The sequence below is a fragment of the Cygnus atratus genome, chromosome 3 (genome assembly GCF_013377495.2).
Source record: "Cygnus atratus isolate AKBS03 ecotype Queensland, Australia chromosome 3, CAtr_DNAZoo_HiC_assembly, whole genome shotgun sequence".
Lineage (NCBI taxonomy): Eukaryota > Metazoa > Chordata > Aves > Anseriformes > Anatidae > Cygnus > Cygnus atratus.
Window position 1 is genome coordinate 91,348,847 of NC_066364.1, and position 23,473 is coordinate 91,372,319.

The 23,473-nt window shown below is 37.4% G+C and overlaps 1 protein-coding gene and 1 long non-coding RNA gene across 5 annotated transcripts in view; one reads left to right on the forward strand and one right to left on the reverse strand.

The window, feature by feature from the left end:
- Positions 1–23,473, forward strand: part of BABAM2 (BRISC and BRCA1 A complex member 2) — a 170,027-nt gene that overhangs the window by 137,963 nt on the left and 8,591 nt on the right. For 3 of the 4 annotated variants that reach the window (XM_035561828.2, XM_035561817.2, XM_050710032.1), the window contains one exon: positions 9,602–9,755. In XM_035561828.2, the coding sequence (XP_035417721.1) occupies positions 9,602–9,755 (154 nt within the window). Of the gene's footprint in view, positions 1–9,601; positions 9,756–20,940; positions 21,051–23,473 lie in introns of all 4 variants that reach the window. The other variant, XR_004780991.2, reaches the window with a different exon arrangement.
- On the reverse strand, positions 1,842–2,552 carry LOC118255585 (uncharacterized). The gene is made up of 2 exons (XR_004780998.2): positions 2,291–2,552; positions 1,842–2,181 (listed from the first exon to the last, which is right to left on the reverse strand). It is a non-coding gene; the product is annotated as an uncharacterized LOC118255585 (long non-coding RNA).

Genomic DNA, 23,473 nt, shown 5'->3' on the forward strand with positions numbered 1-23,473 from the left:
TACTCCATGCCTATGTCTTGTTTCTCCACATTCCGATATACACATTCAGAGAGGAAATTTTTCTGTAAGGTGAGAACTGCATTAAAGGGGTGAGATATAGGAAACTGAAAATTGCTCATAGTAGCAAGTAGAAAACAAATAGGAGAGGATCAGCGTGGTTTTCACAGGGATCTTCCATGGGTTTAGTAGTAGGCAATGCTGTCAGAGAAAAAAACAAGGTGCTAGAGAACACCATGGAATTTTTAGAGGTGTAAAATTTCTAGAAATAAAACACAATTCTTATTTTGTAGCCTTTAGAAAACCAAATTGGGTTTCACATTGGCAATGGAATTATGTATTCAAATGTTTTATTGTAGAGCTAGACCTTGTATAATACATTTGCTGTCATCCACAGAACTAAAGTTCTGAAGATAAAATTGAAGATTGGCTATGCAGGCTCGAGTTGACAGAAGTTTCTGGACTGGAATAGGAAGACACTTAAGCTGGGCAGGTTAAACAGATCTGATTTGAAAGGTCTAAGACTGAATGGAGCTAAGTTTGAAAGAAGAGGACAGTGAGTGTGTCAGCAAAGGTTACACTTGGCCTGCAGGATAGCACCACGCTGATCACAAATGAGAATGAAATAAATCAGTTTCCTTTCAAATCCCAGGCAGCATTGAAAACAGGAAAAAGAACTTATTTGCAAGCCTTGTAAGCTTCATAAAGTATTAGCGAGGGAAGCCAATGTTTTTGCACAGCTGCTTTTCTGGTAAAAATAGTCATAAAGTCTTCATGCCCTGTTGGAAAGTAATGTAGAACTTCTCAGCATTTAGCATCATGTCTCTACTGTGAAAAAAGAAGAAACGTTTTCGCCTTTTCTCCAACAGTAACACGCTATGGCCACCAGCCTGGAATAGGAAGAAAAGGGCCAAGAGAAGGCCACAGATTGCTTTTTACACTGATAGCAACTGCAACTGTATTTAAAGTATAATCTTCATGCAATTCACATAGAGGAGAGGCAGCTTTTAGTAGCATCAATCTCATCACCACTTGGAGAAGTTACTATAGAAACTGTTACGGCAGAAACAATAAAAGGAAATAAAAACGGAAGGGGAGGGAATGAAGATCTTTGAGAATTTTAAGTAAAAATAAAGCAAAATAGATGTCACTGGCTGAAGCTAACGAGGTAAAAATAAAAAGCCTTTGTCTTAATTAAAGTAATCATGGTTACTGGAATTAGAGAAGGAAAAGACCTGTGAGGCCACTGTGCCATTTATTTGGGCTCAGAATAGGATTATGAGATATTCCATGGGATGTTTTTAGCAGGTAGTCCAGTCTTGCTGTTAAAGTCCAAGAGTATTCAGTTGAGGTGAGAGGTGACACTCCAAAGAGAGAGGACATTAAAAAGCAGTTTTCAGGTTGTTACATCACTTTTTCATGGTCTAAAAATGTAACTGAGAACTGTTTGAAGAATCTCTTGCTTTGATCTGTTACTTAGTTCCTCTGTAAGACTAAACAAAGAATTTGATAGCCTTGTTTGTAGGACACTGAAACTTAAGGTATTTAAACAACTGAAGGTCACATTTTTTTTAAATACTATTTTTGAATGAAGGATGGGGCACTTTAAAAAGCAGATACTGGTTATGACAAAGACGTGACATATTCTTACAACCATATCATCTGTCTATATCAAAAGAAAATAGAAACAATAGTAATCATAAAAAGAAATCTGGTTGCCATTGGTGCCTTGTCTATATTGTAGTTCTATATTGTAGTTCCCATTATCAATGCAGTGAGAACCACAAGATAGATACAGCAACGTTAGGCAGTCCTCTTTAAATAAGAAAGGGTTTTGTACTTCATTTAAAAAAAATGTAAATGATACATTTATTTCAGATTTGTATAAATTCACAAAGTAAACAAATCTACTCTCTGTAATGTGTCAGAACAGTTTAATCCATCACAAGTCATTGTCTCCATTATTCAGAAAGACTGAAGAGCTATCTAAGAGCAGTGGAGTTAGAAATAATGACTTCTGTGTTTTCGACTCTGAAGATGGCTATTTCTGTAAAAGATGTTATGTTATTATAAGACACATTAGGGGATGGGACATACTGATGGTGTAAAAATTTTGAAAAAAGCACCAATTCTTATTTCGAATCTCACCCAGACTGATAATAGCTGAAAGTCATTCCCATCCAACTAGAAAAAAAATATAGAAAAAAAGAAAATTATATTCCTTTAAGCATTCCTTGATGTCACAATGATCATAACCAAAGTAATTGCAAACTGGGTATTTGCCAGCACTTACAGTAACAGCCTTGGGTTCTGGAGGTAACACATTAAAACAGTTCTCAGGAAAAGGTTCCTCAGCATTTTTCCTCCTTCCTTATCCCAGCTGAATTCTTCCAAATGACTAGCTAATAATGTTAACTTCTAAACGTCTCACTGGGGTCCTAACTTCCTTCCCATTCCTGAATATTGTGCTGACTTGTCAGGGTCAGGAGATTTTGTGGAGTTACGAGGATCAATCATTATACAAATGCTGTTGCAGGACTGGCTCCTTAGTGAGCTGTTCTGTTGCCAGATCCATTTCCCAGTACAAAAGAAGGAGCTGTCAATTTCATATACTCACCGAAATTGTTATAATTCCAGATATTGCCTTTGCTCCATTACCACAAACAACCTGTCACATTCCAATGTTTATCTTCCTTTTTTTTTTTTTTTTTTTTTTTTTTACTTAAGTGCATTCAGTTAATATATAACCGATGCAGCTAAGGAAAAAATGTTGTCACTTTTTTTCATAGTATTTACATATTTGGAAGCATTTTGTATGTAAGTCATCTTATTTACTCTATAAGCGTTCACTTTGCTGACGGTGAGGATGTTTCACATAGCGATGGCAGACTTAATTATTTTGAAAACAGCTGTGATTATCAACACACCCAAAGTGCCCTAAGTGTCTCAGCTAAAATTCCACAAACAGCTTTTCATTTTACACTTGAAATTTTGAAATGTTGCTTTCAAAACAGCATTTTCCTGCAAAGAACCTATTTTTCTCCAGGAAGGATGTTTGCTTTCATCTATTAACAGAATCAAACTTGTATGACTGTGCTCTGTTAACCTAATAGCATTGTTATGTTATTTGTCATCCTTATTCTCATTCTTGTAAGGCTACATCATTATGCACCAAAGCAGGATAGCTGTGGTATTTTGTAATTGTGTGTATTTTGAGCCAAATTGACCCTTTAATTTTTAATTATTTTTTTTTTGCCAGTAGAATGTAGGCTAAAGGCCTTCAGCTTGAAAGAGTCGAGGAAAGATTTACTAGGCAAAGTAGCCTGAAATCTGCCGCTGCAGAGATCTGTGCTAAGCCACTACGGTCCCCAGAATGCTTGTGGCTGAACCTATTCAGGTTAGTCCATAGGTACAGTGACCACTATGATTCCTATAAGGCTTCCTGTACTGGAATTTCTGTGTTAAAAAAATGGAGATAGCTGTTCTCCCTTGAAGTTAGATGGAAGATTTTTCACCCAGCGTACAGGCTGTCCGGAACAGCTTTCCCATAGGAGAAGCCATGTCAGAAAATCCACCAGCCAAAATCTTTTTAACACAGAGCTTGATAGATGTGTCAAGAGCATTATTGTATAGCATGGTATCTGTGTTACCAACAAGTTGCATTGTAAATTTATGTGGGTCTCATCCACATTAACACCGCATAAAAACTGGAGAGGTGTGAGTTCAAGGAACTTCTCAGGTTGAGGCCCTTCCTTCAAATCCACAAGTGCTTCTTCCTAGCATCATGAGCTGGGCAAGCAGAGTTCTGGGCTAGCAGAGAGGATGTTGAAATTCAGTGAACCGAAAAAAGAACAAGCAAAACGATGATGAATATGTACTATCCAGAGATAATTCTGGAGCCTGGGATATGTATTTCCTGTTTTCATGACTGATTTCATCAGAAATACTTGAATGCAGAGGCAGTTTCTGGCCGAAGTTGGATGATAAGGAGTGAGTCAGGGGATTTCAGGAAGAGAACGGGGAGTATCAGGTTGTGACTGTTCAGGGTTCTCTGGAGATTTGGTTTTAGCACATCTTTCCTGTACCCTTCTTGTTTTTCTGGTGAAATCATTTAAAACTTTTCACGTGTCCACTAATGGTTTATTCTGATGTACCTGCTATGGCAGTCAGAAAGGGCTGTGTTTGGCTGTATGAGGTATGAACTGTTAGGAAGTCTCAGAAGTTTGGGTGCCACACGTTGGCACTCAGCAGTCAGTGGGCACACTGGCCATCCTTTCTTAGTTCCTTCATTCCCCATCTGGAATTGTTAAATAGCCTCTCAGCTCACAAAGATGCTGTGAAGCAATTTTTTTTTTTTTAACTGTTTTACATAGCTGTCATCTTATGGGGATTAGAATCATTGTATGGAAAAACTAATGAAGAGATGAACACACATTCATTAAGAGCAAGGCTTCAATATTGTGTACGGGGGTAAAACCTGTCCAGTGGGATGGAAAACAGAATCGAGTTTGGTGCATTCTGGCTGGCCTAGGAACTGAATTGGAAAGAATACTGTGTTGTCCAGTATTTGAAGGCTGTCTCCTAAAGCAAGCATAGATTGAATTAAGGTTGTGCAGGCAACGAGAGCTTGTAGAATTAGAAAGCTTGGCAGTAAAATATCCAGATCAGCCATTGTTTATGGGTGTAAAACAAATTACAGGTGCAATAAACTGCAGCAGATTCAAGCAGCCAGAAGGTTAGTAAGATAACCACTGCAAGATCATCCAGGCATTAAAATAGTACGTAACATCCAGAGTAAATGTTGACTTCTGTGAAAACAAATGTCTGGATTTTACCCATTGTCTCACAAAGGGTGGGCAAACAGCTTCTGTAGAACAGGGGAACTGTATATGGGAAATTGCCTGTGAATGTTGCCATCTGAATACTTTGAAATATTTGTATGGTCAGCATGCATTTCAAGCATGAATTTGTTTTTCCTTCTATTCTCTCCAGTACTTAAAGGGAGGGAGGGGAACGCTGATAAAGCTGCCTTTTTTTTTCTGAGCATTTTTCCTTCAGAAACCCTATAGCAGCACTGGAGTATTCTTTAGCCAAGACATCCCTTCCACATTTCCTGTGCTGTTTAAAAAGCCATAAAATATGATGCTAAAAACATTACTTTAGAGTTAATAAATCCATCTCAATCAACCCTGTCATTGTTGACAAAAGCTTAACAAACTAGGTAACCTGTTCCAGATCTCCGTATGATTGGTCTTTAAGAAAATGAACAGTTAAACCTTACTGATTCCTTGCACAGGTTTTCAGCTATTAATGAATCAGGATTTTGACTTTAAGATAACTCTGTTTTGAATATACGTATGCACTGAATTCTAAGACGAGCAAATTTGTCTTCGTTCTCTCGATAGTTTCTTCTGTTTCAAAAAGAGAGCAACTTCAACTATTTATAAACTGTAATTAAGTTTCTTTACAACATGACTCATTCTCAACAAGCAAATCCTTGTTCTTTTGCTTTCTTATGAACTGTGTGGGAAAATCAGGGTTCAATCACTGAAGAATTTACTCAATGCTTAATTACCCAAAACAGCCCTCATGTAGAGCTTTCATAAAGATGTGATTTTCCTGGCACTATGGATCTCTAAAACTTGACTCTTAAAAAATGGTCCATAAATTGTAACAAAGGAGAAAGTAAGTGTTTTGCTATAGTATTGGCTTCTTTCCCCAGCCTGCTTCTTTGAGCTCCTCTTATATTAATAACGTGATGCTTAGGAAAGCCAAAGTAAGAAATCATGATGATTAAATTACTTTGAGCATGAAACTGAATTAGAAAGCTTTACTTTCCTGAATGAGATAATTGTTTACATTTTCCAAAGGAAATGTTTCTATTTCTGTGAGAGAAGGGGTAAATGGGACTTCCTCTGACATAATTTTCATTTTAAAACTGAGTTTGACAGCAAGATTTTTACCTTCATAACCAAATATTACTGCCTAACTGCATGACTTGTGTAAGCTTGCTAGTTGAAGTGACTCACTTACGTAGATGAAGTTATTTTTAGAGAGATAATTTGCACTGTTTAGAAGAGAGGAAAAAAAGAGAGTCCTACTAAGAGCTAGATCCCTCATTATAGTTTACAAAGCTCATGAACCCAGCATCCAAGCAAAAGATGACTAAGCAAAGGGTCTATTGGTACTTTCAGGAATTTACAGACATGAGTCATCTGCTTATTTTCTGCAGACGTATCACCAGGGTACTTTGTGAGTCAGCTGTTATTTGGAAATAGTACTTGTATTCATGATGAATACGTTTTTGTAGTTCTTAAGGTCTTAAGTAACTACCATGCCAAACCAAAGCATGCTTTTATAGTTTTCGTGGCTCAGGTGTGGATTTACAAAAGTGGTGTGTTGTTTTCAACTGTGATGCGTTTTTCATGATAAAGTCTGAACGTTGCCTGGGATGTGATTATGGTAACGCTTACCTGTGCCACCGTACGTATCACATAGAGACAGATCTTAGCTTTTGTTAATGCACAGATGTGGAGTCAGATTGCATATGCAGCCAGATAAAAAGAAACTTTATCAGTCTGTGCCACCTCATAAAAATGTAATTGTGACTATGTGTAGAATTTGACCTTTCATCTTCAATGCACCTTGCTAGCGTTGATTATTAATGGTATTTGCTTATTTTTCATGTATAAGTAAACCAACACCAAATCCAAGCATTTTGTACACTTGCAATGTCAATGCACTTGCATCCACTGTGCTAGAAGTAAGTTCTTGCCTTTATTTCCTACTTCTGAAATAACAGCTGGCTACCTTGAGATATGTATAATGCTTTACAGCTCAAGGCTATTTCCTGTTTACTCGTCTTTTAGGTGTGGTTGTGTTCCAAAATTGGTGACAGGTTTTTTTGCTTGGTCTGAACTCAGCACACACCTTGTATTAAAGAAACACTTGGGTTAGAAAAATGGGAGTTTGGCAATTTTAGGTGAACAGCAGTTTTAGAAATCAAAGGCAGATCAAATTATTCAAAACTCTCCTTGCAGTTCAGAATAATACTGCTGTTGGCCAAATGTGGGATGCACAGTTTTAATTCTAATTTGATTATATGATTTAACAGCTTATGATGTAGTTGAGTCCTGAAAATTCCTATACAGCTTTTGGTTGATAAAAGAATAAAATGTTTTTTTCTGTATTTTGGTGATACCGTTGTTGAAAAAATATTTGTAAAAATGAAAGGCTTGTCATAACAAATGGAAGCAAAGAAACTAATAGCATCGATGTCTTGATTATCCATTTAAACAGTGTTTCTAATGTTAGATGCTTTCTCTTAAGTGCAAACCTTATATTTTAATTAACAGGGACAAAAATGCTGCTACTTGTCCCCCTTCATGTAGACAGAGGCTCTCAGGGGAAAGACAATGAATTCAGAAATTTTCAAGTAAAAAAAAAAAAAGATTAACTATAAGGCTTAAATTATTACTCGAGTGTGTTACTAAATATTGTTATTCCTTTTACACAGGAATAAAACACACCAATATACAGAGTAGTTTTCCTTTAAGGAGCTGGTGCTTAAGAAAGAGAAGATGCACTGGAGGTACAGAGTTTAAGCACTCCGAGCTAAAGAAGTATATTTATCATGTGGAAACAGAGAGCCTTGCTTCATATTTCTTTCCGCAGTGAAGTCCTTGAGACTCTGAGGCATGCACATCCCATCTGTGAGGGGAGGAGACAGCTTGCCTTCTGGTAGATGGCCTCGATATGCCAATGTTTTTCAGTGATACTACTTAATAATCATGTTATAAAGAGGAATTTGACAAAGCAATCGTGGAGCCTAACCTTTGTTACATCAGCGATCTGCCCTCAAATTAGCAGAGCTCTGCCCATGTCATTACCATTTAAGTGTCTGCTGGAAGCTGCTGTGTGAGCTGAATCACTTGGGGAGTTATCACGTGTAGCTCAGACACCAGGTCACGAACTGAGCAAACACTGTGATCTTAAGTGATTTGTTTTATTTTGAGACTACAGCTGGGAGATCACATTCACTTTCGTGTACTTCATTACTACGAACGTATTTACTTGTCAAGCTTGGACGGAAATCTAGGGGAACGGGAGTTCTGGTTTTGCTGATGCACATCCAAATATTCAGACATGATTAGAAAAATGAAGAAACTAGTAAGATGATAGCATGGAATTTAAAAAAAAAAAAAAAAAAAGGAAAAGAAATCTTTCTTACACTGATATCTCAATCCATGAGCAGCAATTTCAAAAGAAGTGCTGGGATCTCTGTTCCATGATATATTTAGGAGGAGAAAATGTAATGAATTACCAAATGCACTGGAGAGGAGATCTTGTTGTGGATGTGGATGAGTTCAGTCCTGTAATGTTCCTTTCTCTTTCTTAAAATCTGTTGTTTACAGTGATTTTTGACACCTTTTTTTGTTCCTACTTGGGTTGTTGCAACCTACTTATTAACTCAGGGTTCTTCCCTTCTCTTTAAGCAGGACTGTGAAGTGACAAATAGAGAAAACTGAGTAACCAGGCTTATTTGCATGAATTATAACATTATTAATTTATTTAACTCATCGCTATGCCAAATAGGAAAAACAACTGTAGATTTACAGGGAATTACTGTTCCATTGGAATATTCTTTCATCCTGTTGACTTCAAGGATTGCAGTGGGGAGGATAAGAGTACAATCAGAGGTGCTTTGCAAAGCAAGTCTATATACCTTTAAAAATGCACATTCTTCTCTTAATTTTGGTGTTAAATTAGACCTCTAATATAAATTATTTCAGTCTCTTGATAACTCACTTTAATTACAGGTTTCTGAAACCTCCTGAAATTAAAAGTAGACCAAGAAAATCTTAAGTACATATCTAGCAATGCAGAAGTTAAGCTAAAGAAACATTTCTGACCATATTATTAACTATTACAGACTATTTTATTGTTCTGCCAGAGCTAGCTGATCATGAGACAGTGAAGCAAAGGGAAGTAAGAGGTTCTGATTTTTATTTTTAGTGAGGTATTTTTGGTATTAATGACTTTGCAGTGTGTTTTTGGTTTTGTGGGGGTTTTTTGTCTAACAGATGACTGCAAATTGAGATTTATTCTAACTCGTGACTGAACCTTCCTATATCATTTATCAAATCACTTAACCATTTTAAAAATGAGAATTATGATGCTTTTGGTGTCCATGAGGGCACTAAAATGAATTGGCTACAGCTGAGCTGATAAAGAGAAATTTGTTTATTGAATGGAAAGCATAATCAGAATTTATTTTCTGTATTTTTGAAAGGGAAAATTTCACTATAAAGGAAAGTACTGCTTTTTTTTCTGGAACAATATCATGGTGTAAGTGTTATGATTAACGTAGAAATACACTAGCTAAGCAATTTTTTTTACAATATTTTACACAATTGTATTGATTAAGCAATACGATGGACTCATTATTGTTAAGAAATACAGAAGTGTGTTAGAAGTAATCATCAATTGCTCCTTTCCTATCGCCTTTGAATCAGTAGAAAAGAATGATATATTACCTGAAAAAAAAAAAGGAAAAAAAACCCACAATGGTATATTTTACTACTTTTTTTTTTTTTAATTTCAGTTGACCTTCCCCTGTACTTTCCTCGAGACCAGCCAACCCTAACGTTTCAGTCAGTCTACCATTTCACTAACAGTGGACAGCTGTACTCCCAGGCTCAGAAGAATTACCCTTACAGCCCACGCTGGGATGGCAATGAAATGGCCAAGAGAGCGAAGTAAGTCTGGCTGCTATTTGTTACACAGTATTCCGGTGCTAGAAATTTCACAGATGTAACTGTACCTTTCCAGTGTTCTGCAAGCTAAAACTGTTTGTGTTCTAAGAGAGTCTTAGCATTCCCCTGTATGCGTATAGACAGATACCTTATTAATCATGCCTGTAACACTAGTGCCAGAGGAGCGATCAAAACAAGAGCATTTCTGCAAGGCATGATACAGAGTAGTGAGAGTCTCTGCTGCAAGGAGCTTCCAAACCAAATAGACGAGATAGCCCACAGCAGGAGTAATCTGCATAATAGCAGTCAGTCAAAGTAATTTCTTGGTTTTGTGTGGGTGTATGGGGGACCCTGAAGGGAAACATGTGAGATGGAGAAAACTAGGAAGAAAAACCTGAAAGATATGGAATAACGCTGTAATAAAAAGGCACAAAAGTACAGGAGGAGGTAGAGCAAACCCCTAATCCAGCATAGTAGGTAGTCCTACCAGAGCTTGAGAAAGTTATCTGAAAGTCTGAAGAGCTCCCTCTTTTTTTTTTTTTTCTTTTTAACTGCTCTCTATGTTGGCTAGAAACAGAGAATCTCTGTTTCCTCTTCAGTCTTTCTGCAAGCCTGGATTTCAGCATAGGTAAATACCACTTCAGTCCTAGTATCCCCTTTAATTTAAGATGACAGGACAGCCTTCCCAGAGTGATTGTGTTGCAAGGGTAAGCTAGCATGGGCAGTGGTGTTCCTTTTGTATACTGTGTGCTATCCCTGTCTTCTAATGAAGCAGAACAGATTTCACCTGGATGGAGCAATATGGGTAGTGGCGTTGCTTCTGTATTTAGCTTTTGCAAAATATAAAAATGTAAGAACAGCAACAAATCTAAGCACACTGATTATCAGTCGTTCATCACATAAGGCCTCAAAGTGCATAAATAATAAGGCATATTGGAATTAACATTTTGAATGACAATTGGAACATTAAATCAAATTAGCAAAGATGCATAAATAAGAGTCAAATGGAAATAGTTGAAGCTGAGTAAATCAAATGAATGGCAAGGTCAGAGACTGATTCTAATTTGGAAGTGATGGAAGCAGACAGTGAATGATTGAAGCATTTGCAGATTTTATAATAAATAGTATGGAGAACATCAAGTGACATTTGATTTTGGATTTTGATGCATTGTAGTAGCTTTTTTTTTTTTTTTGCTAGCGTTTGGTTTTAATACTGTAGTGTTCAGGGGAGATATTTCCTGATCAAGTATGATTTGGTTTCGTGGATTTGTTTCTTTTTTTCTAGCAGAGCATTATATGTATTTTGGTTCGTTGTTGTTGTTCATGGCTTTTTTTTGTTGTTTTCAAATGAAACAATAACTGGAAGCATCACTTTTTTTTTTATGACTGTATTGCAAAAAAATGTTTGTGTAGTCAAAAAAATGCACTTATTTTGCAGCTGGAAGCTTACGAGTACCTATGTTCTGTCTGCTAAGTGCATTCATTTATGAGTAGGTGTATACAAATGGACTTCTGTGCCCTGCACTTGAAATTTAGAAGTATTATAACAGTACTTTTAAAAGCACTAAATGTGTACACTTACTATCACATGTACGTTTTTGAGGTTATTCACTCTTATGTTTGAGCCTTTGCATCTAAGTTTTACACTGGATACGTAATACGAGAAAGATGATGAGAAGCGGGGGAAGAAAGCATGCTGCAATGTCTGAAATAACTATCATTGAGCTGCAAAGAGACAGAGAGGCTGCTCTAGTTAAAAGCGCTTTGCTTGCAGGAACAGCTAGTGATTCCTCAGCAGGTACCAGAAATAAATCTACAGCAAGAAAATTATGATGTTATGATGCATGTTAGCATATTTTAAGGAGCATTTTTAACACAATTGAGTACTTATGTAAATATTGTTGAAAATATTTTCTATGGCTTCTTAGAATAGGCTAGCATGTTTCAACACAACCAAATAATTTTTCATTCTATTTTATTTTTACCGTAGCCACATTACAGACCAAGTATATGGGAATATATGTAGGCGTATATAGGAAAGTGTTCTAATTAAACATATTAGTTCCAACACCAACTCAATTCATTCCCAGTAAAAAAGAAAAGAAGGATATGTGACGCAGCCTCTAGAACCAATGTAACTCTGCTCAACTGAAGTAAATTTAGCCCTGGATAAATCAGGGACGTCTTTCTTGTGTTTATAAACGCTGTCCATTACGTTCTGCATATATGTAGTCTTTTTCCCTCCTAGCCAAATGGTTTCCCAAGTGCTTGGCATCATTTAAGACCAAAAAAAAATCTCTGTTTATTTTTCTGGCCCTACTGTTCTAGGTCCACAGGATATATACCACTTGATGTTCTGGTATCTGACCAAATTCTCCACCCTTATTCTCAGACGCTTGAGGGGTCAGTTTGTATTCTTCACCACAGCCTAAGACACCATCAAGGATTAGTTTTAGTTGTTCTTGTCCCGAGTTCATTAGCTGTCCAGTCATGTACTGAAGCATATATACCACATCGCTTTGCAGGATGCAGGAGCACCACCAATCTCTCAGAGATTTCCTCATCCTCAGTTGGCAACCCCTGCCTCTTCTCAGCAACTGCATGCAGCCTGCTTATTCATGGGCAGAGCTGTCATAAGTTCATGCCAAAGGGACTTCGATTCTGTGCCCAGCCTTCTCACAGTTTTTTTTCAAACAGGTGAGCCCATTCAATTCCTTCAACTCGAGGGCCAAACTTGAAATTCTTGGTATCCTTGCTTATCTCTCTGGCCCTTGAGCAGATGTAGGCATCTCTTTTGAAGTTAGGACTTAACCCTTTGTTGTAGCCTTGAGACAATCAGTAGTAATTACAAGTAGGAGCAAAATTACTCCCCTAAAATATATACATATAGATGTAGATTGTATGCATTCACACTTAGACACGCATCACCTAAATCTGAAAGGCAAATGCTCAGAGTATCAGTTTAGCAGAATCTTTTTCATTCACAGGGAAAAAGTGCTTGTTTTCATTTCTGAAATAATTGGACCAATTTATGCTTGTCTGATAAACTTCATGTATTCAGGTTTCTCTTTCTCTGTCTCCTAGTAAGCAGTTTTTAACATCACCTGTCTCCTTTGATGCCCACTGACTTGGATTCCTCACTGAGAGATAGCATCTGGTGACTGAATTTTGCTATTGTCTTAGCCAAAGGATTGCCCTCTGGCTTGATTTAATCCTAAGGGACGAATCAAGAACTGTTTAAATAATGTGGTTCCAGATGCCTCCAGATTTCTCATTTCTCAACTAAACACGAAAATTTAACCTGTTCCTCCAGCTAGAAACAGCAAAACCAAAAATATTAAAATTCTCCTACAAGCTGACAAGAGACTGTTTCCTCTCAGTTCCCGTCTCAGGCTCTGCCTCTCGTAGGTCATTTATTTATCCGGCTGTGGCCTCCTGTGGAAGCAGTTTCTCCAAAAGATTTTGTCCAGAAGTACAATGGCAAGCCTAAGAAAATACAGTAAATTATAGAAAGTTAGCAGCCTTGTTTGTGGTGTACGTGTGAAGTAAACCATCTCTGTGCGGTTTCCATGGGAAAGCTCTCTTGTTTTTTGCTTAAATAGGCATTCAAGCGTACATAAATGGAGTCTTTAAAGAGCGTGCAGACTCTGAGCCTGGGATTTTATGAAGGAATACTGTAAATAAAGCTTGTTTGTTTATACAAATTAAGTTCAGTTCTTAGATGCACTCTGGCCCAATTCCTGCCCGATCCAGTGCTGCTCTGGAGACTTAGGTTACACTTCAGGGAGAGCAAGTTAGGACTCAGTTTACTGTTTTATCCTACATAAATCTACCTACTCGTCATTAAAAACAGCAGGAGGCGGAAAGCTGGTATCACAATAAAAAGTCATCCTGAGGGTTCGTATTCTTTTTTCCAGCTTGGCTGTTAAAACTACTTTCTAAATGACTGTTGTCACTGGCCATTCACTGATGTTTGCTGATTGTGGTGTTAATTTTACATCTTACTCAGTGCTCTGGCAGGGTAAAAGCTTAAAAGGGCTCAAGTGCTCTCAACTGTATATTGGCTTTTGCTGTGCCATAAGGTCAAGTGCAGCTTAAGATTATATGCAGGCGCATCTTGTGCGAGCTTCGTATGCATCCCCAGCACTGCTGGAGCTACAGTTTGTGCTCAGCACAACCGTGCTATGATCTGAACGTGTCAGGCTGGTGTGCTGGGCCGTAGCATTTTCAGCCTCACCAATATGCTTTCCTTGAATATCATGAAGTGAGAAGATGTTCATCACATGAAGGTGCTAGTAGCTGTTGGGCTGGAATGGTTGCTTTAAGCATTAAACTTGCCTTGTATGGAGACGGAAATATATCTTTTGGTCAAATAAAAGGATGTTTGAAAAAAGGGGACAGTTTGGGGGCCTCGGGACCCATCGTCATATAGCTGTTTAGACAATCTCAAATTGTAATATTTCAAGGGCTTGCTGTTGCATTCATTATATTTTGAGTGCCCTAATGATTTTTTTTGTATTGATATTAACCCAGTTTTCAATTCATCCATTTTCTATTAACTGAGAATTCTTGCACATTTTAGGTAGAATATCTTTTGATACATTTTGCATTCTGTTAAAGTAACAGGTTTCTCTCTTTCCTTGAAATTTTTGTTTTCCACCTATGATGCCTTGGATCTCACTCTAAAGTTTACATGTAAACACTGCAGCATTTTTGTAATCTCTGCTTGATAGGCGTAATTAAGGTAATAAATCATTTCTTGTTATTTGTTTTGAATTTCAGTATATTCCCTCATTATTTGTAAAAGTAACACATTTTATTTGCATATATTACATGATTGTTTCATGCACCAGTAGGTGTATGTGTAGTAGTAGGTGTTTCATACAGTAGGGATCTTGAAAGAGTAGATTTCTAAAATTTAACTTGTTTGCATTCATGTATACGCTCCTCAGAAAGCTTTTTCCTTGGCTGTCTTTGGCTCTGTTCTGCTTTATCTTCAAGTTAGGGAAAAAAAAAAAAAAAAGCAGGGGAAAGAAGCACAAAACATAGGGACCTATCCTTTACTCTGTGTGTGCGTGTATTCGTCTCTGAATGTTTGAAAGGTTCAGAACATTCTTTACAGAGAAGAGCAGTGGGGTACAGATGAAAGGAGCAGGTGCTGAGCTGGGTCACTTGTTTAACTTTTTAGTTTTCGATAGAGTCTTGCATCGGAAACAGTACAAAAGTGATTTCCTTGCCTGAAATCCAATAGGGCAGACGTTTTGTTGCCTCAGGTGGACTCTTTCTCAGAATGTAAAAGGGCCGATATGCTGTGACAGCCATAGCGAGAAGAGATGTGGTGACCCACCCATGTGAAGTTTATGAAGAAGTTAATTTGATTTTATAGACCATTAAATCAAAACTCTTATTTTCTGTGGCAGTGTCAGCTCATCAGAATTATAAATGAAAAGCATAAAGGCAAATGCAGAAAACTATGTTGTGTTAAAATATTTAATGGTTGCAATTGTCCTTGTGACATGTTCCCAGTTGATTTACCAGCAAACCTCAATAATAACATGATTTTGATTACAAGATATAAAGGCAAAATTAGTAGAGATTTTAATTAGATTGTTTCCAGGATATTGTTTTATTTTTACATTGTTCTTCTGCATACACTACACTGTATAGTGCATGTACAAGATAGTCACACTTATTGAGTCATATTTTTCATGTACTTTTCTTTAAATGTCTCCTTGGATAATTAAGTCTGACTCTTTAGATATGGTATGTTAGTTTCTGACAGGTGCCTGCCAGGGATCTTCAGTGCTGTCATGCATTATGTGGATTTCCGCCAAGACAGAAGGGCCTGAGTATTTGTTTCTGGTCACTTCTCATTAAAGTCTTGGCTGTGGGAGAAGAAAAATAACTATTTGAAGTTGAAAAGTATAGGTGCTATAGGGAATGCATAGAAATTAAATCTGTTAGGCAAGTCATTTTTCTGTTTTTGTATAGACATTATGTATATGTGCCTGTGAACTGTACGTACGTGTGTTTTGATACAAAGTAAGTATGAAAAAAATAAATCTCTCCTATATTGACAAGAGAAGTGCACAGAATAGATTGGAGGAGTTTGCTTGACAGAAGTAGAAAATCACAGCATCTTGTTGGAAGACAACTGCTCTATAGGAATTAAAGGCCAGAATTTAATGTAGGTGGTTCTTAGATAACCAGGGTTGGGAGTTGTTCTACAACTATGATCAACTAACTGCTTTGGCTTCTTTAGAGAGCTCCTTTATACATCTACCAAAGCTGCTAAATCTATATTAGATCCTGGAATTATAATTATGACCTGATTTAAAGAAAAAAAAAAAAAAAAAAGTCCTCCCTTGCTTTAGAGAAATGGGTAGAAAGAAATATGTGGTTTTGAAAGGGAGCAGAGGTTTTATAGCCCAGATAAATACTGTTATTTGATCAATTACAAAGTAAACAACTAAGTAAAAATAGCAGGTGAGCCTTATTGTCTTGTCTTTTGAGTAATATTTGTAATTGCTCTGTTAAACACAAAGAACAGTCATATTGATTCAAACTCAATATTTATTTAACCTAGTACGATGTTTCTATCAATAGTCAGTGGAAGATGCCCGTGGAAGTGTGTGGAAAAGCGTGTAGTGATATTTTTATTGCATATTCTACCATATTCAAGGATTTCTACATCCAGTTTGTTTTTTTGTTTTTTAACAGCCCTGCCTAGCTTTTCTTCTGTTTGTCTAACAGCTTTTTGAGCCCAAGTGAATTTTTATCATCACAAAACTCTGTTGGCAAGGGATTGCACAGGCAAGCAAGGTATTGTGTGAAGAACTAGCTTTGTCAACTTCTTGCATTCCTGCCCCCTAGTAGGCCCAGTTGTTAACCCCTAGCTCTTGTATCAAAAGAGGCAGCAAAAAATTAATCCCCACTGATCCCCTTCATACTGTTTATGTTTTATGAGCCTTTTCACATCTTTTCTGTCACCATTTCTCCTACTCTGCTCACTTTTCCCTTCTACGGAAGCCTATCCATGTTTCTGATTACCCTTGCCCTACTTCCTTATAACTTTACTATTTGTTGTATTCTTTCTGAGATAGAGGACTGCATGTTACTCATGGTATGTTCACCATACATTTATATGGTGATGTAGTGGTATTGGCTGGTTTACTATTTATCCCAGTTCTAATAATGTTTGACTTGCTTTTCTGTGCACAGAGCATTATGCTGACATTTTAACACCAAGATCTCCTTATTATCTGTATTTGAGAGACTCTGTTTTTTGTGTATGTAAAATTAAGGTTTTTTCCTCACATATCTGCCTTTAATGTTTGTCAGTATTCACTTTTTGCGTGGTATTTTATTGCCCAGTCTCCCATTATTGTGTGAACCATCTGCAGCTCCTCATAATTAGCTCTCATTTTTCCTTCCCTGATGGAATTGTTATCATTAGCAAATTTTGCCATCTTCTTTTGCTCACTTTTGCAGGTCATGCTAGGAATATGTCGAACAACACAGGTGAAAACACCCCTTTCTGGTGCAGTTCTCAGGTGACTTTACCCTGAGAGAACTCATCATTCATTCCTATCTTTTTTTCCTTATCTCAGCCTGCTGTTTATCCACTCATGGATCTTTTCTCCTGCTGTGGTAATTCAGTTTTTTAAAAACCATTGAAAAACCTTCCCATGTGCCTGTTGGAAAGCCAAGCAGTGTATATCACTTGTCCACATGTTTTTCATACCTTAAGAAGATCAGAGATTTGTGAAGCATGAATTTGACTCCTACCCAATGTATCATATTTATTTAAGTCCACTAATTCTTGACTTTTTATAATTTTATAGTTTCTTGAAATAATTTCTACCAATTCATAAGGCACAGACATGACATTTACTGGTCCACAGTTTCCCTTATCTCAGACCTTTTTTTTAATTGACATCACACTTCTCTGGTACCAAGCTGTTTTAAGCAGGAGGTTTTAAGCTATTTGAGAGTTTAACTTTCTCACGCTTGAATTTCTTTAGAACTCTTGGGTGTGAATGTCATCTGGGCCTGCTGATTTGCGTGTGTGTGTTTTGTTGATTTGTTCTTTACCTTTTTGGCTGACATTTCTGCATGAGTCAAATCTTTCAGTATGTCCCTTGTAAAGAAGGGTTCTTGTGTGGCAAACTCTTTAAGCACCTCTATGGTGAACTTAGGTGAAAAAATAGTTTCATTTATTCTTTGTGACTTCATTTCTTCTGAGCATTCTTTTTTTTTCCTGAATGGCTTTTGTAGTATTTGGCTATTTTTTATTTGGAGGGCTGTCAGGTAGTTTGTCCTTCAACTTCATTTTCGGTCGGCATTATTCTACTTTATATATAAGTGTTAAGAGTTTTTTTCCTGTCTGTTTTCCCCATTTGGAGAGATCTCTGACCTTTTGATAGTTTTCTCTTACTTCTAATAGTCAAGCGTGTGTCTTATAAGCAAAGAACAGAAATAGCTTTTTTTTTTTTTAATATATTTTTTATAATCACAGCTGTTCGGCATCTCCCTTTCCTTCTGACCAGTTTGTCCTAATGAATATCCAGGGAGGATTCTTTTACGTTTTGGTATGTTGCCTTCGGCCCCTTTTGATAAGCGATCTGGCAAAGCAAAGTGCATAGCATGATGAAATCACAACTTTCACCTGCAAGCAAACTTTGTTTTTAGGGATGCTAGTTGTCAGACTCCTTACAGATACATCTGTGGTGTAACCCTTCATTTCTGCTGCTGAAGTAAAAGTGAGGGATCCTCTTAAGGATCATTCAAGTTCTATTATTACTTCTGTGACCTCCTCGCTTCTTGAATCTCTCCATTTGTTGTCTTGCCTTGCAAGCCTCACTCCTGAGTGTGGGTTTGCCCAGTCTTTTCTGCTCTCTGCTACTACTTACACTTTCTCTGCTTTTCACCTTCCTTATTCCATCTTATTCTTCACCCTGCCTTGTATATTTAGAAGAGGTTCTTAGTTGCACGGTCTGGCATCAACACTAAATAATCTACTGAATAATCGTTCTGCAGCAGTGTTGCGCCGTGTGCATTTATGTAACCTATATAGGAGGAAATAGGAGGTGTAATGAGCAGTCTTTCTTTAAGAAGTTAACCTTTACCTGGAACGGAACAATAAGGCTATGCCTCTTCAGCAAGTAGGAAAAATAGAGCAGGCTTATCACATAGTAGCTCATAGGACTGGAAATTTCATGTGAATTTGCACTGTGTTTAGAAAGAGTCTACGAAGATTGAATTTTTCCATGATGTCCTTGGAATATTGTTCTCATGATCCACGGGCAAGGAAACGGGGTGAGTGGGCTGTGACAGAAAGATTCCAGCGTCTCCCGTCTCCGCAGACACTTGGTACCCCAAGCACTGAGTAATCCCCACAGGGAAAATGGAAGTTTAGAAAGCAGAAGCAAAGTTGCTATGATCTAAGACCACAAGCCTTCATCTGACTGAAGCAAGTCTATTTATATACATTGTGGAGAAGGTGAAGGAAGTGAAATGTTTATCTCTTGAACTGGCAAGCAGAAGGCATTGATAAAAGTGTTTTAAAGCAGAGGTTCGTTTTGCTGTGTGTGGCTCAGGACTCCGTCTGTGGGATGTTTCTGTAAATTCCCAAATATATATATCAGAAACCAGTAAGGGAATAAACACCAAAATCTTGATTTCCAGATGATTCAGAAAATTCCGTTTCATTAATGAATTCAGTTGATTATGTCCAGTAGCCTTAATTTTCATCTGTAATTGCCAGTAGGGTTTCATGCTTTCGGGAACATGTACATTCTTGGAACTAAAGTTATCTTTTGCTAAGTGGCAGCCCTACTTACACTGTTTCTTTAAGCTAAACATTAATTGCCAGCCTACATAACGGTCTACAGTCCTGGCTCCACAGCAGTTCCCTAGAACTCCCTTCCTTTATATTTTGCCTTTAGTCAGGTTGTTATATTTATGGTGGTTTTGTTATTCGAACAGATTGTCAAGATTCATTTTGCTTTATGCTAAGTTAGGCAGCAGAGTCATCTTAATTGTTATAGCAGAGCTATGTTGAATTCTTGACTTTATTTACGAAATCAATATAGTTTTTTGGAACAGAGACACAAATGGAATGTACAACCAAATTAATTTTTATTTCTGTTTGCTTCATATGCAGTAAACCCACCTATTATTTCTGTAATCAGCAAACCATTGAAAAATATGTCTAAATGTAACTATTTCCTGCACCTTTCTGTGCTACTTGAATTTAAAATGGCAGTAACCCCAAGAAATTCTAGTGGCGATAGGCATTGTTAGTAAAACACAGAAAAACAGCTGTCTGGAGTGAAGTTTAATGTTTGAACTTGAGATACACATTTAGTTTCACTAGTTCTACTACTTCAATTTCCTGTTATGGTTTTGGTCGCACGTGTTTTGTTTTGTTTGCAGTTTTGCAGACAAATTTCTGTCATATAGTACTACGAACCAAGCTGAAGGCAACAGTATTTCTTTAAAAATCAGTGTTTTGACAGCTTCCCACTGCAGACCTCCAGCTCTGTTGGCTCTCGATTACTGCCCAGTCCTTCAAACTATGTGCACGATCAGTGCCTTTGTGTAGACTGCCAGGCAGAAGTGGCCATAGACGTTTACTAAAGTCTGTGTAGGTAAATCACAGCAAAAGGAAGTAGACTGGGGGAAAAAAAAGGCAGAAATATGGAAATATTGGAAGAGGAAGAGAGGTTATTTGATGATTTTTTTGGCACCCCGGAAAGAATCGCTAGCAGCGTAATGGCGCTGTGCTGAATCCTTTGTACGTTTGTGAGTTTAGCCAGTCCCAGTAGCAGTAATTTGAGCTATTGTTTTGCTGTTGTATAAACACTTCAGATGTTTGCTTGGCATCGCTAATTTTGGAGATGTATAAAATGGAGAACTGTAAACATTGTTTCACATAAAAGCAAAATATTTGCTGTAGATAAAGCTGCCTAGTAAGGAAATTATAAACCACAACCCAAAGAGCACAGCATCGAGAAGCTTTGTTCAGAAATATGAATCCAGGCCAAGTATCATTATGTACATTTGAAGTGATAAAGAAATCCTGGAAGGTATCTTTATTGTTCTGCTGCTCTGCTTGGATAAATTTTTGTGATGTTCATACTCAAATGATGATTTAGGATTTTGGTTGCCTTTTGGATGTCTACAGCATGCCACAATAGGCCTGGCTTTGATTAGTTCATGAGCCTTCGCCACGTGGAGAGTATCCATTGTGTGGGTCTGGCTGTTACAGCGTGATTCAAACTACGCAACCAAAAGGTATTGTGCTGAAAAGTATTTGCCGCTTAAATTGTTTTAGTATCTTAGATCTGCAGAGTCAGATCATTTGTTTTAACAACCATTTTCTTGTAATGATTGTGTCATAAAGTGTCTAGCGTAGAATTAATCATCTGTTATCCCACTGTCGTAAGAAAGCAAGCAGACTTGCATTGTGCTGATGTATCTTTAGCCTTGTGAGGAATGCTGTGGAAGAACCCATGAATAAATAGACAGCATAACATGCTTCACCCAATAAAAATGTGTTTTTAATGCATTATGTAAAGTAAAAACAGCAGAGATGCTTAAACATCTTGCAGTTGAGTTTTATAGGAGACAAAACTACGCCTTGAATATTGGTACAAGGCCTTTTAAAAGAATGGTCTTGCAGAAGATTTCAGCACTGGTTTCCAGTCATTGTTAAACACAAGGCACAGAGATGCAGGAGGAGGAATATAACCACCTGTTGAGGATCTAATAAGCACTCAAATGGAATATGACCTAAATACAAACCCACTAGTGGAATTAAGGTAGCAATTTATTAATGTAAGTTCCTTTTGTTAATTAGTACTAAAGGTGTTGAATTAGGTAGCTCCTGACAAATGGAATTTTAAGAGAGAACATTCTAAACAGAAGAAAAAAACTTTAGCAACTTTGACTTTTTTCTATTATAAACAAACAGCAAATCCTAGTACTTGGTGAGTTGTAGTAAATGTCTTCTACACGGGAGATTAATTGTTAGAGGTTCCATGAAACAAACCAGCTGGCTGTGCCTGTGTAGTCACGGGAGAAGAAATCCTGTTGTCTGGCACCCAGAAGGGATTTTTGTAGGTGTTCAGTATTTTCAAAACAAGTTTTCATTATGTCAAAACAAGTTGCAACAGGAACATAAAAATACAAAGGCACGCTACATATGTATGCGTACTCTGTGCAAACACTTTATACTTCAAAAAGTGAATAATCAGGTGACGTTGATAAAGCCTGGAGAAGCTCTTTTATAATTCTAATATGGCTGTGCTGTAGAAATAATTTATATAACAAGATTTTGTTGCAAAGTGTCAGCATAATAATACTAGTCTGGGAGGAATAGGTCAAAGACATCAGTGTGCCTCAGGCTGCCCCTTACTCTGACCTACGCCCTTCTTAGTTCCTGTTTTCACCCAATTTAGTTGGAAGAGGGTAGAACGATGCTATTCTAACTAATTTATGGAGATCAGTTGTCTTTGGACTGGATTGTTCTTCTGTCAGGGTTCTGTGGCTTTGAAGAAACTTGCAGATGTCTTGCAGCAGTTCCTTTACGGTGCAGAAGGAAAGAAATACGAGATGCAAAATGATGCAAGTCATAGAGTTGCAACTCCTCTAGAAGAAATGGGCAATAGCTGAGGTAAATGCCTGGGAGTCTCAACTGTATCTAATACAGCTGAGAGGGTTACAATTTAGTCCTCGCCTCAGTCCCAGGGCAAATAATTGCTTTTGCAGAATATTCTAACATAAATTAGCTGTTAACCTTACCGAACAACTCAGATAGCAGAGGACTGCTGAGGAGAAGGGTGTCCTCGCTGCAGACCTGAAGAAGACCTGGAAGGGTTATGTACAACTACTCCGAGATCCGCATGACTATGGAGTACCTGCCCCAATCAGATATAGAATCTTGAAGAGGTTAAGGAGAAGAATCCCACTTTTTTCCTGTATTCCCTGCTTAGACTAGGAGAAAGATGATGTATTTATTAAATGTAATAGCTACTATGATTTTTAAGTACTGTAAGCAGAGCCTAATGCTTTCAGAATTAAACCAGTCACAGGAGACACTAAAACATTGTACAAGAATGAATTAAAATATTGAAATAATGGATAGTATTTAAGAATAAAGTTTGTTCTCAAAAACAATAATTGGACAAATCCCAAGTATAACAACTTGAGGCTGTCTTCTGATGGGAAGGAATGCAATGGATACACTTGATATGGTGAGAGAAAGTAATAGCAGCCTATGTGTCTGTGAAAAGATCAAGATTTTGGCTCAAGGGTTTTCACTTGCCAGTAAAGAATGTGCAAGGACAGAATACACTGTGCTGGTAGTAGATGTTGCTATACAGCTGAGTCTGTACTCGATATGGACCATCAGGATTACTTCACCCTCCTCCTTTTCTTCAAATCATCCCTTGGTGGAAAAGGCACTTGAAACTCCCACATCCTGAGCCGAAATATATAAGACATATGACTGCAAGTAGTGCTAGCTTGGATGAATTTGAGACCAGCTTTCTGGAAAACTTGGCACACTTAAAAAGGGGAGTTTAAGGGGAGTCTATTTTGTGAATGACTTAGGAAGATGATTCATCACCCCATGATGAACATCCTTCCTAGACCAAAAAAAAAAAAAAAAGCAGAAATCTCATTGGTATGGCATTTTGTGTGCTATTTTTCCCTCG